We start from the raw sequence: 18,679 nt of genomic DNA on the forward strand, positions 1-18,679 counted from the left end.
AGAAGGTGGGCCATGTGACCGCATCTCACAGCGGGGGCCCTGGAAAGATGGAGGCATGATGCCCTAAGGAGCAGTGGATAAAACCCAGGCTGGGTTATTTCAGGTCAGTCCTGTCTTGCTTGGCTCACGGGAGATGGGGTGTTGTTAGTGTGAGACAAGAGCTCAGATTGGCGACTGACTGGTTTTGATTTAATTACATAGTGAGAAAGTTTCTTAAGAGCATACATCACCATCCTTTCTCCTAAACGTGGGTTTCATTTTCAACAAAACACTTCTCGCATAAGCAACATGTCGTTTCTAAACCCTTATTGCCATTCCCAGAACTGCTTGCAGCCTTTCAGAAACCCATTATTTTATAATTATAATCAAGACTATTAGGACAGGACAATTTGTGCCAAAAGCACATTTACACTCAGAATTGTCACTTAGCACTGTCACAGGGAGGTATCATCTCTATTTCTGTAAAATCAAAGAGAGTAGCAGACACTGCCTTATAAACTTTCAATTTCTAGATGGCGTGGGAGGTACTGACCTTGTCCGAATTTCTCTCCAATCAGTCCTCTGAATACCCCTGGTGGAATAGCTGTTACTTGGTGGAAAGAATGCAGCCCTGGGAATCAGGCCAACTTGGGTTCACATCCTAATTTTCTTCCTTCCAAGTAGACAGTTCACCTTTAGACCTCAGTTTCTTCATCTGAAAAATGGCAAAGCTATTAATATGTGCCCATTTAATTTTAACAATTAAATGAATTAATATACAGATTGGAACAGTCCCAGGCATGTACTAAAAGCTTAGCAAATATTAGTTATTTTTGTGATTAATGCATAGAAGCTGTGTGACCTTAGACAAGTTACTCATCCTCTCTGGGCACCCATTTCCTCTTTGTCCAAGTGAGGAAACTGGTAGTGGCAGCAATCAGATAAGCTCACATGATGCTCAATGTATTTGATTCCTTTTGATCGGCCATTTATTCCACAGGTTTCACTATGAGTTGAAAACTCTGTGAGCTCCATAATGGAACCCAGAGCGTGTGACCTTATTCCAGCCGTCTGGAAAGTCCTTAGCTTTTGGAATTTCCCCATAACCTCTGTGTTCAGTCATAGGTCTGTGATTTCCATCAGGAAGTCAGACTGACTAGAAAAATGATACAGCAACCTAAACATGTTGTTTACAGGAAAGACATGATCTAGTGGACCTGATTTGTCCATTGTTAAGAATCTTTCATCATGTGCATTTTTTTTCAGATTAGTCCAACAGCTTTATTAAAAGATAAAACCCTTCTCCCCCCACCATCCTGGGGGCATCGGCCTCAGGCTCTGAGCATCCAGATGTCCTGCAGCCCAAGAGGCATCATGTGTATCTTTAATTTACTTTTTTTTTTTTTTTTTTTTTTTGCGGTACGCGGGCCTCTCACTGCCGCGGCCTCTCCCGTTGCGGAGCACAGGCTCTGGACGCGCAGGCTCAGCGGCCATGGCTCACGGGCCCAGCCGCTCCGCGGCATGTGGGATCCTCCCGGACCGGGGCATGAACCCGCGTCCCCTGCATCGGCAGGCGGACTCTCAACCACTGCGCCACCAGGGAAGCCCTAATTTACTTTTTCACAGGTTCTTATGGCTGTAATAGTAACATTGATAAGTAACAATAGTAATAATTCTCTTTGGTCAATACCAATCAAAATTATGACGATGAAATAGAAGGCTTTATGCATTTTTGTGGGAAGAGAGTGCTCTTGACATAGTACAGTGCTTACTTGTCTTAGTTATGGAGTGAAGTAGACTTACATCCTAACCTCAGAGCTGTCATTCATTAACAGGTGATCTTGGGCACATTACAGAATGACTCCAAGTGTCAGTCTCCTCATCTATAAATTGGAAATAATTAGTATCTTCCTAATTCATTGATGTGACAAAGTAAATGATATAGTATGTATAAGGCCCTTGCACAAAATGATTGCTCAATTGAAGATAACTATTGGTTATTATTATCAGTATTGTCGTTATAGCCCAGTGAGGTCTGCAAAGAAGATAGTATCACCCCCATGTTATGTATTGAAATCTGAGCCTCAAGGCACTTGAATGACTTGCCCACAATCACACAACAAGTAAATGAAGAGCCTGAACCAGATCTTGGTTTCTACTCTCACAGGAAGTTCAGCGTCCCCTGCATCAGAATTCTGCTCCATTATAAATGGACAGAGTCTGGCTTTTGCCCTTTATTTTTAGACGTATATACATTCTTTTTAAAATGTTCTTTTCCATTATGGTTTATCCCAGGAGATTGGATATAGTTCCCTGTGCCATATAATAGGACCTTGTTGTTTATCCATACTGAATGTAATAGTTTGCATCTACCAACCCCAAACTCCCAGTCCATTCCTCTCCCTCCCCTCTTCCTTGGCAACCATAAGTCTGATCTCTGTGTCTGTGAATCTATTTCTATTTTGTAGATAGGCTCATTTGTGCCATATTTTAGATTCCACATATAAGTGATATCATATGGTATTTGTTTTTCTTTCTGACTTTACTTCACTTAATATGATAATCTCTAGTTGCATCCATGTTGATGCAAATGGCATTATTTTGTTCCTTTTTATGGCTGAGTAATATTCCATTGTATATATGTACCACATCTTTATGCATTCATCTGTCAATGGACATTTAGGTTGTTTCCATGTTTTGGCTATTGTGAATTGTGCTGCTATGAACATTGGGGTGCATATATCTTTCTGAATTATAGTTTTGTCTGGGTATATGCCCAGGAGTGGGATTGCTGGATCATATGGTAGTTCTATTTTTAGTCTTCTGAGGAACTCCACACTGTTTTCCATAGTGGCTGCACCAACTATGGCCATTCTGACTGGTGTGAGGTGGTACCTCATTGTAGTTTTGATTTGCATTTCTCTAATAATGAGTGATGTTGAGCATCTTTCCATGTGCCTACTGGCCATCTGTATGTCTTCTTTGGAGAAATGTCTATTAAGGTCTTCTGCCCATTTTTCAATTGGGTTGTTTTGTTGTTGTTGTTGAGTTGTATGAGCTGTTTGTATATTTTGGAGATGAAGCCCTTGCTGGTTCCATCATTTGCATTTTGCCCCTTTTAAAATTCTAGCAATGGTGTCTGATAATTCAGTGTGTTTTTCAGAGCTGGGACCCTGCCATCTCTTTCCATTCCCCCTCCCTGAGAGTGGAATCGCTAAGTTTGACTATGGGTGTGAGCCTCCTGCCTTAGAGACTTTCAGGATTCCAGTTTTCTATGTCACCTTCATGCCAGGCTTGGGATATTTCTTGCTCATAAGGCAGCCCCTTCAGGCAGGTAAATTTGGAGCTGTGCTCCATCTCCCTTCCACTCTCTATTTTATCTTTGTAGTAGCCGTGTAGTATAGGAGAAACTTACCCTTCCTATTCAAGAAAACAAAGTGAAATTAGAGAGATTAAGAAACTTGTCCAAAATTATCTTGTGAAGGAGTGGCAGGACCTTCAAATCCAAGTCCACTGTATGCATCTGCTAGAATAGTAGATTATAGATTATTGGCACTCTATGTACTAGGCTGAAATTCTAAGTCCAAATTCTCAATCATTTGGGTCCTCTCATTAGACAGCCTGAAAGGAGTGAGAATAATGGTGCCAGTGGGAAAGTCAGTCCAAGAGGCACGCTTTGTTGCTCCTCCTGACAGTCCAACTTAAATTCTGTGTCAAGGTGCATTGCTAAAGTTGAGGTACTCAAACTACATCTGTTAAGTCTCCTTATTGTGTTGATTTCCAGTGACACATCCCTGCCATTTAATGAAGGCATTGAAAGGAACAGCCTTATTCCAAATCATGTGGCAGAAAGGTATCTCTGAGTACAGGTTGGTGGGTAATTGCTATAAATACAGAAACAGTTGAGCCTGTCTGGAAGGCCATTTGAATAGACCTATTTGCATGAAGTCCTGGGAGCCTCATGGAAAAGAAATTACTACATCAGAAAAGATAATTAAAGTGGGAAAGGCTTAGTTCATCATTGTTGGAGGAAATGGTTGATTTCAAGTACTGCCTCATGTCTCTCACACAGCTCATCTTTCAGCCCAACACACATCCTTTGGTTTAACCTTCATATCTGGATTCTGTTGAGCCCTGGCCAACCAGTGGAACCATAGGAGGACTAATTCTAATTAGGAAATTTCTTTCTGACTTGGCCTCCACCCATGCGGTTGTCAGAACCCCAGCCTCCTTCTGGACTCTCACTTTTCTGGAAATTACCAGCAAGTTCCTGGAAGGTACTACACGAACTCACAGGTGTCCTAAGAAAAATGACTGAGAGGTCTATTGCGTTTAAATCCAAGCTCTGCCATTTTCTACCTGTGGGACTGGAGATAAGTTACTTATAGAGCCTTCATTTCCTAATGGATAATAATGCTGGTATTACCAGTGTCCATCTAATAGGCAGAGTATGGGACTTAAAATTAGATACCATACACAAAGCAGTAGAATAGGGCCTAAAAATGGCCATTAAAAATAATTATTATTAGAGAAGTCCTCTTCTCCCATTCTGCAAAGTCTTTTGTAATACTTGGAGTTAAGGAACCAAGTGGAGGAGGTGGCTGAGAATACCCATGCAGACAACAAGAACAGGGGATAGGCATGGAAGTCTGGAGCCCCAGAAACTGCACGGGCAACAGAGAACTGTGGTCTGGGACTTGGCGGCCTTGACTGGGAAGAACAGAGGATATCATTCCCTGCAGAGATAATCCTTTGCTCATTCATCAGTTCTTCAAATAAGCAGGTGTTGTATGTCTGCTATGCGCCTGCCATTGAACTCAGGGCTAGGGAAGCAAAGGATAAACAGATATGCTTCCTGCCCTCAAAGACCTCCCAGTCATTCTTGTGAGGGTTCCTATGAGTTCATGAAAGACCCCCACCCCCCTGCCACCCAGGATCCTGCTGGGGATATCTAAAGAGGTTATAGAGTTGTGGGGCTCTGGTAATCCTGTGGGTGGAGGCCGAATCAGAAAGAGACTGCCTCATTATGGTTACAGTCCTCCTGTGGTCTCACAGGTTGGGAAAACAACAATTGGTAAAATGGTATTATTGAGAAAACAATTTAGTGTTTCTCCCTGTGGCCGCTTCATGAAGTCCCAGAGGATTACTCCCCTTTAAAAGTGTTCCTTATATTGAACATGTACTATTTTTTTTTTTTTTTTTTTTTTGCGGTACGCAGGCCTCTCACTGCTGTGGCCTCTCCCGTTGCGGAGCACAGGCTCCGGACGCGCAGGCTCAGCGGCCATGGCTCACGGGCCCAGCCGCTCCGCGGCATGTGGGATCTTCCTGGACCGGGGCACGAACCTGTGTCCCCTGTATCAGTAGGCGGACTCTCAACCACTGCGCCACCAGGGAAGCCCTATGTACTATTTTTAATACTTAAAACATTTTTGCAAAGTAATAATCTACCCTCCTTTTACATTTGAGTTAACTAGATTTTCAGGGAGGTGAAGCCAATGTCCAGAGGGAAAGTGGTGATTGTGAGTTTTGGCTTTCTCCAAAAGCCATACTATCCAAAACACCAGGGGGGTCTCTCTGGAGTTAGGACGGGAAACCACTATGCTAAAGCTTACTCTAAGGGTCTTTTTTTCCTCTTTTGTTCTTTGTCGAGATTTTCTAGTTCTAATTAACTAAACTTGTCCATGTATTGTTTTTTTGAATCTCCCTCATGCCCTTTATGGAAAGAAAGGTGTCATAAATAAATCACTCAGTATATATAATGTATATATGCATATGTATTTACCTAATGATTCATGGTTTCAGTGAAAAACCCTTGACTACTGTTAACCACACAGAGAGAGGTTCAGGAGTTTAACTTCCCGTCTTGTGAAGGTGAAGCATGAAGCAGTGGGGTACAGTGGAAAGTGAGCTGCCCAGTGTAGGCTGGAAGCCATGTTCAGGCTCTGCCACTTTACTCTGTGGCCTAATAAATTTACTTCCTGGAACTTCAGATTTTACACCAGTAAAATGGTGAAATGACTTCTTAATCTGCTACCCCCCTGGATCATAAGAGATTCAAATGTGGTTATAATTGTGTGAATGTGTTCTAAGTTGTAGGGTAGTACACAAATTTAAGGCATTATTATTAATTTTTCTTTTTTTTTTTCTATTCCACCCTTCATCTCTGTTTAATCCAGAGAATTTAAATGGCTGCAAAGAACCTGTCCTAGGCCTAACTTTCCTTTTTCTTCCCCTTATGTTTCTGTCATATCATTTCTTTCCTTTCTTGTCCACCTCACCTGCAATTTTCAGAATTCCCAGCTGGGAGAGGGGACTGATAGGAAGAAGGCCAGTAACAGCCTTGGATACAGGAAATATTCCAGTCCTATTTTGATTTTCCTCCTTGGAGTCTTGTATATTTGCTTGAACTAACACACAGATGAAGAATGCATACTTAAATATGAAAAGAAACACACTCACATATAGCCTGGACACACACAAAAATGCATGCCTTCAAGCATACTCAGAATATAACACAGACATTTGTATATAAGGAATCACATACCAACACTAGAGTGAGGACCTAACTCAAACATCTGGAGACATCTGTGTCAAATGCAAATATTTCCCTTGCAATATAATCACACTTTCTTCCATGCAGACATGATCACACGAAAAGCAACAGGAGCACATAGAGGCGTGTGCACAAATACATACATCCACTTTCACTAGCACATAAGACCTATAAACACACCCAGGCATGTTCAGCAGCTCCAACCATGCTCCAACCAAAATACACTCTGGAACACTCAGTCACAAACACACTCCTAAATGTGGCCATATTTCCAGTTTTTGACAACTGTATTTTCCAAGTGTCCTCATTGCCCTTTCTTTGCCTGCACCATTCTGGGAAAGCTGGCTGCATGTGCTTTTCAAAGAATTTCCTTAACATGACCCACAGTAACCTCAAGGACATTGCTTTCTCAATGAAAATATCTACTCTTTCCTAAATGTGATCATGGAGTGACATCCAACAGGAAACAGCAATGTGTGCTCCCCACCTCAAACCATTTCAAAATCCCCTGAAAGATTCAGTGGACCATCAAACAATACTCATTTGCTGCAGAAGAAACCTTTGCTGCAACTCCCATCATACAGTCACCCCAGCTGTATCAGCCCACATGTTTCTGGGGTCATCAAGAAGAGCTGACCTCCTGAGGTCATCCCGCCTCCTGCCCTGCCTCTAGCCTGGATTGCTCATGATGAGACCAGGAAGCTGGACTTGTTTCCCTCTATTACAATAAGTGCCACTTTCAACCAAATTATTTTAATGCTTCTTTCATGACAGTCATAACTTGGTAGGTAATAACTTCAGAATGGCATCAAGTGACAAAGTGACAGAGTATATTTTACATATTTGCTCAAAAGTTAGTGGCTAAAAATATGGATCTTTCCAGCATGTCTCTAACAGCCTTATTTATGATATGGGTTTATACAGAAGACACGAAAAATGAGAACTGGATTTGTAAAAACAAAAAAATATCAGGGACTAGTAGTTAATAAATAGAACATGCTAAGGGGTAACCAGGATATTTGTGAATTGACTTAACGTAGGGGGTGGATCTGAATCTGGAGCCTTTTGAGTCACAAATAGAATTTAAATTATATTCAAAAGAAAAGGGAAAAGTGAGCCAAGACCTAGATCACTTGAAACTACCAAAACCGCTTTGTTTTAACATGGCTAACACATATAACATGAGATGGTTTCTACTCAAAAGACGAAAGAGAAGAAGTCTGCCCTTTTCTAATCTCACTGAGGCCCAGTCTCTTAGTTCTAATCCAATTTGACGGGGTAAGAGTTGAGTTGACTTTCCCTGTCCTGGTCTCCTTAGCTGAGTTGGTTGAAACATCCACCTGGAAGTTCTGTACTTTAGTACAGTGTTTATGCCCTCTACATTGTAAACTCCATGAAATTAGCAGTCCTGTATATCTTGTGCACCACTAAATCACCAGCCTTTAGCACAATGCTTGGTACGTTGCAGCATTTAATACTTGTTAACTGAACAATCACTGTGTCCAGCTGGGCAAGGAGCACATCAGGAGATTTTCTTCCTCAAGTGGAGGCCATTGCTTCCTGCTGTCTGCTGTCTGCATCTGCTGTTCCTTCTGGCCTCCATGGTTTACCATCCAGCAAGGCTTTTCTGAGTCGTCTCCAGAAGATGTGCCGCCCCAGGACACTGTCCTCCCACTCCAGGTAGGTATTCCTGTTTAGAAGGCGATACAGCTCTACCTGCTGCCGCAGCAGGGACTTCTCCAACTTCTGCAGGACTATGAAGATGATGCCAGCACGGCTACTAAGAAACTGCCAGGTCTGGGCAATCTCATACTCAAAGATACACCATCGGCTCTGGATGAAGTGCTGGGACACCACGACAATAACCTTTCGGCTTTTGTGGAAACCTTCCTGGATGATGTTGGCGGCAATGGCTACCCCAGGAATAAAGTCTCTGTAGTGAAGGCAGAGCTGAAAGGGGGGCACCCCCTCCTCCAAGTTCTTTACCAATTCATTCCTCACCCAGTCTTCGTCCTGGCTTGAGTAGATTACAAAAGCATCATAGGTGCTTTCACCTCCACCATACTTTTTGCAGCCAGCAAGAAGCATTAGGTGGAAATAGAACTTATAGACCAGGACTCCTGCCACAGATACCAAGAGGATGGTGAGAACCGACACACTAATGATCATCTTGTTCATCTGACAAGTGGCATTCCTGAAACTAAGCACGGGCATGCCCTGCATATCTAAAGGTTGTGTACACATCATTTGCTCAGCTTCCACCAAGAGCTGCCTCTGGTCCTTGACCCACTGCAGGAAACTCTGGTGTTCACAAACACAAGCAAAGTCATTCTGAGTAAGATTTAACAAAGCAAGGCTCCTTGGCAAATGCTGTAGTTCTTGCTCCTTGGACTCCATGATACGGTTGAAACTGCAATCCAGAATCTGGAGGGAGTGGAGTGGTTTATAAGGAAGTGTATCCAATGACAGGAGTTTGTTGTGACTCATATTTAGCACCTGAAGTCTAGGGAGGGAGTGAAATGCCATCTGGGATACCTGTTCCAGTTGACACTTAGAGAGATCCAGGATGATTAAGTTAGTCAGTTCTGTGAAGATATCAGGAAGCAAGTTGTTCTGAAAAGAATTGCCTGCCATTTTCAAGGTTTGGAGGCTGACCAAGCCAACAAAGATGCCATGGAAGACAACTCGGGTGTTGGTATAAGAAATATCAAGGTAACGGAGATTTCTGAGTGATAGGAATACTGAAAAATCATTGGCCTGTTTCAGATTGGAATGCTGAAAATCCAGATGTTCTAGTTGCTCTAAGCCCAAGAAGTTTGAATTCATAGTAATGACATCATTGAAGCTCAGATCTAAATGCTTCAGTTTGGTTGTCCCAAAATTAGTGCAAGAACAGCAACCCTTGAAACTCAAGTGATTTCTTTTGAGATCTAGAAACTGAAGGTTTGGTAGCTCAAATTCAGTAAAAGTGCTCATACCTTTGTTGTCTATGAAAACAAACTTTTTGAGAGAATTGAGCTTCAATGTGGGAAATTGTTTAAACTTACAGTTAATCAATTCTAAGTGTTGCCATCTGCAATCTTTAGGAGGGGCTTCTAGACTGTCTAAAACCAGACTCAACAGAGAAATCACAGAAACATTTACCAAACAATTAAATAAGCCTGTGTCATCCCTTGGGAATTCACTGAAGTATGCTATCCGAAACTGTTCAAAGGTCAAATTGCACAGTCCCTCCAGGACAGATCTGTCAAAACTTTCCAAGATCCTTTCATTTTTAAATTCTCCCAAAACCAACCGATTGATTTTTAAACCAGCCAGACCTTGAATACAAATTTTCATTACATGTGTACTATTAAAATTACTTCGCAAAGTCAGTTCATTGAGCTTAATTTCTTTAAAAGTGCCTGGTTCAATAAAGTCTAAAGGGTTCAGGGACAAATCTAAAGAGAGGTTGAGTAGGGGCATTTGATGTAGAACCTTCAAGTCTTCGTGATAAATATTTTGGATTTTGTTATTAGAAAGATCCAAGTGCTCCAGGTTGGACAGGTTAGAAAAATATTCAGGAAACTTGAAGGAATGGATAAGATTGTGAGCCACATTAAGCTCCTTCAAGGTTTTGAGATGCCCAATGGGGAAGTCCTCTAGAGATGCTAGGTTTGCCTCCACAGCTACCAGCTTCTGTAAACTTGATAGCCCAGAAAAGGCTCCCAGGGCTAAACTCTGTATAGGGTTTCCTGTCAATATCAAGGTGGAGAGGTGGTTTAGGCCCTGATATGCATCATCTTCAATCATCTGAATTTCACATCTACAAGGAAAAGAGATACAGATTACATAATATTTCTGCTGGATAAAAAAACAAAATGAAATATGAACACAGTCATCTAGGTCTTCACACAGATATGACATGCCATATTATGATGCATAGGCAAAAATATCAAGCAAGGCAGATGAAGCAAAGAAGAAACCCCACAAATTTGGTACTATCATACTGACCCCCATGACAATCTCTTTTTATCACACTAGGCACACATGCTAAGCAGAGGCAGCCCATCCAACAGAGGGAAATCAGTCAAAGATCAATGACTGGGGCACGTGAAGACTGAACCTTGGATCAACTTTAGCCATTTCCTGACACACATAATTGTGATTATATATCTGATTGGTACAAATGAGGCAGATAGTTGTTAGTTGTTAGGCATGATACATGACTAGTGAATGTCAATTTCAAAGGTATAAAAAATTACACCAAAATGTCACAGATATCCTTAATGTTCATGAGAATTTCTCCATATAGGGCTTATCACTTAATATTAATCAGAGTATTAAGATGAAGAGAATATTTAACTTGGAAGCAGGAGATGTGAACATGAATCTCTGGTCTGCTGTCAACAAGGCATGTGCATGTATATGAATCCCTTAAACTCTCCAAGCCTCAATTTCCTCATCTACAAAAAGAAAAAAAATGTATCAATAGATTTCCATAGGAAAAAAAGGCTGCCTGGTCTATCACAAAGCGTCCTTAGAAGATAAGTGGAGTTACTGTTTATGAAGAACACTGTGAAGCAACATGAAAAGTCAAGAGTATCTATTGCATTGTAATCTGTCCTTGCCCTAATCCAGAATCTCCTCCTGGCTAACCAGGGGGGGGAGCTAGCCTCTCTCCAAGCACATATTTAAAGCCTCTGCGGGTAGTTCCTTGGGTATGTGGTGCGTCGAAAGTGAATTATAAGGGACATTGATGAGAAACTTTTGTTTAAAAAAAAGCGTTGGTCTGTCTACCTCAATTCAGTATATTTCTTGACAAAATTCTTATTCAGAAAACTGAAATTTATAAACTAATGGAATGCTATAATAGTATTTTATGCTTATAAAGCCTACTTTACAAGGTTTTTAATATATATAGCTTGTTAACATTTAGTATCACAGTTAACCCTATGGGGTAAGGTTCACCATTTATGTTTCACAGATATGAAAACTGAGACTCAAGTCACACAAAGTGACATGCCTCAGGCCACATGGCAGTATATGTTGGAGGAGGACCCAGCTCAAGTCTTCTGACCTCCATAAGGCTCTATGTCACTGCCTTCAAAATGCTTGATCCCCCCTTTGTTGTAATCTATCAATATCCAAGTTAGAGTATAAAACATAAGATGATCACTCTTCTGCAGAAATATCTACTATCCTCTTATCCTTTATTAAGAGTTTCTATAATAAAATGTCATACATAAAATGTTTCTCCATTTTTCACAAACCCTTATAGAGATTATATTCCATTATCTATTACATTTCTAAATAAGGTCCCTGATGATGAAAATGATTTTAGGATTCAATTCCCCCCAAAATGATGATAATAACTTCACCTGTTCTAATGAATGATATATATACTTCCCTGTATCAGAAAAATAAAACAGTAGTCACTGTTCTTTCTCACAGCAGATGTTTTCCTTTGATCTTGTTATCTTTCTCTTTGGGTTACTTGTAACCAATTCTAATTCCTTATCCTCTACCCCACTTCCAATATTCTAGACATTATTTGAATCCCACTCAGTTCATGAACTCTATATTGATTATTCACTGCATAGAAGGCCCCTTTTCTGTACAACACAATGTCTTGCCTCTAGTTTGCAAATAACTTATCACCTACTCTTATATATTACTATCCTTATTATCTCAGGTTCAAAATCCAAAATCAGAACCACGTAGCACGTGTTGAATGTCTACTATGCTGAGCACCATGCTCAGGATTTAAACATATCAATTCTTTCAAGTGAATATGCCCTCCTTAACAGCTAGGGTTGTATGTTATATATCAACATACTCTCGTTTCCCAGCAGAGTGAACAACATATAGCAAGTAGTCAATAAATATCTGCTGATGAAAGAGTTTGAGTCAATGTACTCCCCTAACTTAAAAGAAAATCAAAGATAGAATTGTCCTTAGAGAGGGTCTCATCCAACTGCTCATTTCACAAATAAGAAAGCTGAGACCTGGAGAAGGGAGGTGGCTTGCCCAAAGTTATATAGCAAGTAAGATGTCTGTTGAATGAATAAATAGGTGAATGAAAATGAGACTTCATTAATCAGGGTTTCTGACTTAAGAATGAAATGATAAAACAATGAACATTTCTCCATGTACAATGGTAAAACTCATACATTACCTGGATAAATCCAATATCTGCAGTTCTGGGAAGTTGGAGAAGCTATGGCTGTTTAAATGACTCAGGTGGTTAAAGCTCAGGTCCAGTATCTTGGTCGATGTGGGGATGTTGTCAGGGATTTTGTAGAGATTCAGCTCCATGCATTGGTAACTAATGTTAGGAACCACCTGAAATGATCAGATATTAGATGCAGTGTCTTGCTGCATGCATCTTACCAGACCTCCCAGCAACTCTCCTCTCCTAGGCCAGAGCCTGGGATGCCACTGGGACAAGCACAGGGGCCAGTCAGCCGTCTTTCATCCATCCACCCATCCATTCATTTATCCACTCACTTCATTCTTATAAAATGTCTTACTCTAGATTAGGAAGGGAAAAGCACCTACCCAATGTTTAACCTCTACTATCACAATGGCAGCATTTAGCGAGAAGCAATGGAGTCAAGTGGTGAAGAGCTGAAGCTCTAGAGTCCAAAAGCTCTGGGTTTCACCCTATCTCTTCCCTGTGATTTGCAGCAAGGGATTTTGTTGTTGTTGTTCTTTTTTAAAAATTATTTATTTGTTTGTTTATTTATTTATTTAGGACTGTGTTGGATCTTCGTTGTAGTGTGCGGGCTTCTCATTGCGGTGGCTTCTCTTGTTGCAGAGAACAGGCTCTAGGTGCACAGGCTTCAGTAGTTGTGACACGCAGGCTCAGTAGTTGTGGCTCGTGGGCTTAGTTGCTCCATGGCATGTGGGATCTTCCCGAGCCAGGGATCTAACCTGTGTCCCCTGCATTGGCAGGCAGATTCTCAACCACTGTGCCACCAGGGAAGTCCCATTGTTGTTGTTTTTCTAAATACACCCCTTGTTGTATACAAGCTTAGGGAGACTGCGAGTCAGGTGTCCAGACCTTCCTTAGTCATAGGCCAAGTTTTGCCAATTGTATTCTTTCCCTTAGATCAGTGACCTTTGAGCAGATGAGATAGAAATGGGGACAAATCTTTGAAGTGCATAGACTCCAGTGGTGGAACCTAGTGAATAAGGTCAAGCCTTGATGCTGTCTTGGTTCCTCTGCTGATTTCTATCATACTTTCCCAAATTCTTTGTAAGCCTTGTTCTCTAAACTCCCATTTAATTTCCTAATTCTCTGATTCTTCAACAAAATTCCTTGCTTAAGCCAGCTAATTTTGGTTTTCAGTTTAAAACCAGTAGAATCTTTTAAAAGAATTAATGAGATAAGGTATTAAAGAGATTATCTCAAAGCCTATTACAGTGTAAATGATCAATAAATGTTAGCATGTATTATTATTGGCTATTATTAATTCCCCACTATATGCAGGCTTGTTTCTTATATGTTACATGTTTGAATTTAATCTTCAAATAAACCTTTTTAAGAAGAAGAATTCAGTGAGATGAAGTAACATGCGTAACGTCTCACAGGCCATAGTGCAGCTCTTTGCTTTATTCACTTGTCTCCTGAAATGGTATTCCTCACAGAATCCTCACAGCCCATACCGTCTAATAGAGGATGGTGCCAGGCATCATCCCTTACCCTCTTTTATCCTCCTTCACAGGAGGCATCACTATCTAACATTATGCCTTCTGTGTGATTGTTCCATACGTGCTGTTTGTTTCCCTCACTAGATCGTAAGCTTTGAGACTCTAGCTCTGTCTCCAGCACTCAGAATGATGCCCGGAAAATGGTTAATGCTCAATAAATATTTGTTGAACAAATGAATTGATAACTGATTACATGGAAGTTTATTCAAATCCCAGTTGAAGGCATTTTCTGCTAAGTGCTGTGGGCAGCACAAAGACCAATGTGATAAGGCTCCATACTTCAGTGAGCTCACAGTCTAGAGTAAGAGTTACGATAGGAGCACAACTCATTCCTGAAAAAGGTCTTAAACCAGGCTTGGCAAGTATTCCCTTTGGTTCAGAAAAGATAGAGATCAATCCTGGATCCAGGGCTTGTAGATTGTAGAAGGCTTCCAAGAAAGAGAATATTTCCAGGTGGGTCTGGAAGGATAAGTTGAGATTTGGATATGGAAAGAGGAAGAATGAGGGAAGAGTGTGAGTACACAGGGGTAGAAAACTAGCTCAGATTAGCTGGTGTGTGGCAGGAGTGGTGAAACCTAAGCCAGAGGGGAAGCCAGAGCCAGATCAGGAGGGCCTCATACTTTGTCCTGTGGCAAAACTTTTAATCACTTAACACATATAAATTGAACAACTACATGTGCTAGGCACTGGGATAAAGTGATAAATAAAACCAGCAATGATCTTGCCCTCTGACAGATTCCATTTCAACAGAAAGACAAACAGTGAACTATATATATATATATATATATATATATATATATATATATATATTCACAACACTATATGTATTTTGTATATATATGTATACTCAATGATGTGATATAAAAAAATAAAGCAGCATAGGAGATTAGGGTCAAATATAGGGAGTGGGGAGCTCTATATGAGGCAATCAAGGAAGACTTCCCAGAGGAGGTGACACTTAAGCAGAAATTTGAATGAAGTGAGGGATTAAGCTATGAAAATATCTAGGGCTGCACTGTCCAATATGGTAGCCACTAACCACACACGGCTGTTGAGTATGAGAAATGTGGATAGTTTAAATATGATAAATGTAAAATATGTACAAATCTCAAGGACTTAGTTCCAAAGAAATAATGTAAACTATCTTGTTAATAGTCTAGTATATATTACATTTTGAAATAGTATTTTGAATATACTGTCTTAAATAAAAATATTATTAAAGTTAAATTCACCTGTTTGTTTTTATTTTTTGAACTACTAGAACATAGTTTAAAACATAGTTTTAAATTCAGTTAGTTAAAATTAAGTTAATTTGGTTAAATAAAAATTTAGTTAAATTTAGTTTATTAAATGTATCATTTAAATTTAAATAATATCATGTGACCCATTGAGCAGCAGTGATCTAGGGGGAAAGCATTCTAGCTAGAGGAACTAGCCAGTGCAAAGGCCCCATGTTAGGAAAAGGTCCTAATAGCAATGGAAAGTTATTAAAAGTTTTTAAGGACAGTAATTTGTTAGATCTGAACCTCAGGAAAAACAACAACAATGACAAATAAACGGCAGATGAAAATGAGCAGATTAGGTTAAAGGAAGGGGGCTAAGGGGTCGGGAGATGAGTCACTGCCCAAGAATCAAGGCCAGGGGAACTGAGGATCTGCCCTAGGGTGGCACTGAGGTGATGGGCAGGGTTGGACAAGTTTCAGAAACTGAGAGCATTTGGGGCATGGGAGATGGGAGGAGCCAGGAGTGGCTGTAATTTTATCCTGGGGTGACCATGATTGGAGGATCTATACCCACTAACTGAACAGCAAAAGAGACACGAGGAGGAGGACAATGAGCAGGGAATGGGGGGAACAGAGGACATGGAAATAACAAACCTGTCTTTGTTACGTATTAAAGTACACAATTTCCCCCATGTCCTCAATGTCAGGACTGCTGGTTATGCTTTTCTTGAATTTCTGCCACACCCTAAATCCCAGGGCATTCTTCTGGCTGTTTGGTTCTGCCGTGGGCTTTCCAAAGCAATTGTGAAGTCCATGCAGGGGAAAAACAAAGGAAATCCTTCATGAATGAGATTACAAACCAGCTGGTTGGTGTTTCACAAAGAAAGAAAGCATTGGGCTTCCCTGGTGGTGCAGTGGTTGAGAAACCGCCTTTCAGTGCAGGAGACACGGGTTCGATCCCTGGGCCGGGAAGATCCCGCATGCCACGGAGCAACTAAGCCCATGCGCCACAACTACTGAGCCTGTGCTCTAGAGCCCGCGAGCCACAACCACTGAAGCCTGCATGCCTAGAGCCCGTGCTCCACAACAAGAGAAGCCACTGCAATGAGAAGCACGCGCACCACAACAAAGAGTAACCCCCACTCGCCGCAACCAGAGAAAAACCCGCGCACAGCAACGAAGACCCAATGCAGCCAGAAACAATAAATAAAATAAAACAATAAAATAACTAAATTTATTTACAAAAAAAAGAAAGAAAGCATTGCCTTAGCTGACATTTTGCATCTTTCCCTGTCTCTTTTTCTTCTCTCTTCATCGCTCTTTCTCTGTCTTTCTCTGTATCTCTGTCTCTCCTTTTCTTTCCCAACTCCTTTTCTTTTCATTTTGTGGACAGAACTATGACTAGTTTCAGAAGTCTGAAGTCCACTTAGAAAGTTCTTTCTATTAAGAGACCAAAAAAATCTTCTTCCTGAGATTGAAAGGGGCAAAGCAACAGCTTGAAACAGAGTGTACAAACCACCAGCGTTAAGCAATGACAGGAAACAGGCTTCTTACAACTTTCTATTAAAGCCTGTAATTCTTTTATCAATGTGAAAACTAGTCTCAGAGAGGTTTAATAACTTCTGCAAGGTCACAAAGCCCAAAAGTGAAAGAAGAGTGATTTTAAGCAGGTCTATCTGACCTGAAGTCCCTAGGAGCACTTTAACTCCTAAATGGGACATGACCCTATGGGCTGCTTGTGAATGTCCTATAGCTGTGAATCATTTGGTCCCTGTGGTTTCTTAAGTTTTTAAGGTAATTTGATGTCTGTTTGCAAATGAAACTAACTGGGGCCCCGTCATGGGAAACTGAGCAGAGAGCAGTTTTTCAGAAGCAAGGCAAAGCTCCAGGAAGCCGAGCTGACTCCAACCACATACCTGTACACAAGGGTCCCAGCTCTCCGACCTCACGCAGAAGAGGAAGGCCATGGCTGGGATCAGAGCCGCAGCCAGGCGGGTGCGAGGCATCATCCTGGCATTTTCTGTGACCAAAAGTGGCCTTCTGGAAACATGACCCTCTGTGTCTGGCGGTCAAGGCAGCCTCCGAGGCACTGTGCTGTCTTCTCTTCCCTGCTCGGTGCCCCAGAGCACTGACTGTATTCAAAGCAGTGCTGGGTTAAGGGAGGAGAGGAAGTGAGAGTGGCAACCTTAGCGTTCTGGACTTTGGTTTCTCTAATATTTATCTCCTCTGTCACTGGAGGGGAAGTTAGAAGAAGAAGAAAATGTCTGCAGACCAGAGGCTGGAGTAACAGCAAGAGGAAGCTGGCTTTTATCCCAGGAGGTCATCTGACCTCAGGATTCGTGAGTTTAGGAAAGTAATCAGACTGGTCATACAGCATGCGTGACTAACTACCAAGGACGGTGGCTTCCCACTTTTGTTTTAGTAGTGGAAACTTACTGTGTGTATTAATTTCCTAGGCCACTATAACAAAAACCACAGACTAGGTGGCTTAAACAACAGACATTTATTTTCTCACAAAGTTCGGGAGGCTAGAAGTCTGAGTTCAGAGGGTCAGCAGGGTTGATTTCTTCTCAGGCTCTTTCCTTAGCTTGTAGATGGCCGTCTTCCCCACCTGTGCCTTCACATGGTCTTTCCTCTGTGTGTGACTGTGTCCTAAGTTCCTCTTCTTATAAGGAAATCAGTCAGTCAAACTGGATGAGGGCCCACCCTAATCCATTACCTCATCACCTCATTTTACCTTAATTGCCTTTTTTCTTTTCTTTTTTTTTTTTTTTGCGGTACACGGGCCTCTCACTGTTGTGGCCTCTCCCGTTGCGTAGCACAGGCTCCGGACGCGCAGGCTCAGCTGCCATGGCTCACGGGCCCAGCCGCTCCGCGGCATGCGGGATCTTCCCGGACCAGGGCACGAACCCGTGTCCTCTGCATCGGCAGGCGGACTCTCTACCACTGAGCCACCAGGGAAGCCCTTAATTGCCTTTTTAAAGACCCAATCTCAAAATACAGTCACATTCTGAGGTACTGGGGTGAAGACTCCAACCTATAAATTTTGGCGGGGGATATTATTTAGCCCATGGCACTGTCCAATTTTATGAAATCAAGATTCATAAAAAGTAAGCCCACATTTATGAAACATTGAAAATAAAGCTCCAGTGAAACACATTTTGAAAAGTGCAGGAATATTGGGAAAAGATTGGGATGAAAAATCAAATATACCGAAATTCAAATCCAG

The 18,679-nt window shown here is 41.4% G+C and overlaps 1 protein-coding gene across 1 annotated transcript; it reads right to left on the reverse strand.

Moving 5' to 3' along the window:
• Positions 1–7,436: 7,436 nt before the first annotated feature.
• Positions 7,437–17,672, reverse strand: TLR4 (toll like receptor 4). The gene is made up of 3 exons (XM_060100620.1): positions 17,367–17,672; positions 12,690–12,856; positions 7,437–10,337 (listed from the first exon to the last, which is right to left on the reverse strand). The coding sequence occupies exons 1-3, from the start codon at positions 17,457–17,459 to the stop codon at positions 8,072–8,074; spliced, it is 2,526 nt and encodes an 841-aa protein (XP_059956603.1). The 5' UTR covers positions 17,460–17,672; the 3' UTR covers positions 7,437–8,071.
• Between the last annotated feature and the right edge of the window lie 1,007 nt (positions 17,673–18,679).

The sequence above is a fragment of the Mesoplodon densirostris genome, chromosome 6, assembly GCF_025265405.1.
Source record: "Mesoplodon densirostris isolate mMesDen1 chromosome 6, mMesDen1 primary haplotype, whole genome shotgun sequence".
In the NCBI taxonomy this organism is placed as follows: Eukaryota; Metazoa; Chordata; class Mammalia; order Artiodactyla; family Ziphiidae; genus Mesoplodon; species Mesoplodon densirostris.

Bases quoted from the DNA above. Each gene is read 5' to 3' on its own strand.
- TLR4 (XM_060100620.1), bottom strand. From the start codon at position 17,459: ATGATGCCTCGCACCCGCCTGGCTGCGGCTCTGATCCCAGCCATGGCC. The intron at 12,857-17,366 runs GTATGTGGTTGG...TGATCATTTCAG, and splicing joins GCTGGGACCCTTGTGTACAG to GTGGTTCCTAACATTAGTTA. The intron at 10,338-12,689 runs GTAATGTATGAG...TTTTCCTTGTAG, and splicing joins CAGATATTGGATTTATCCAG to ATGTGAAATTCAGATGATTG.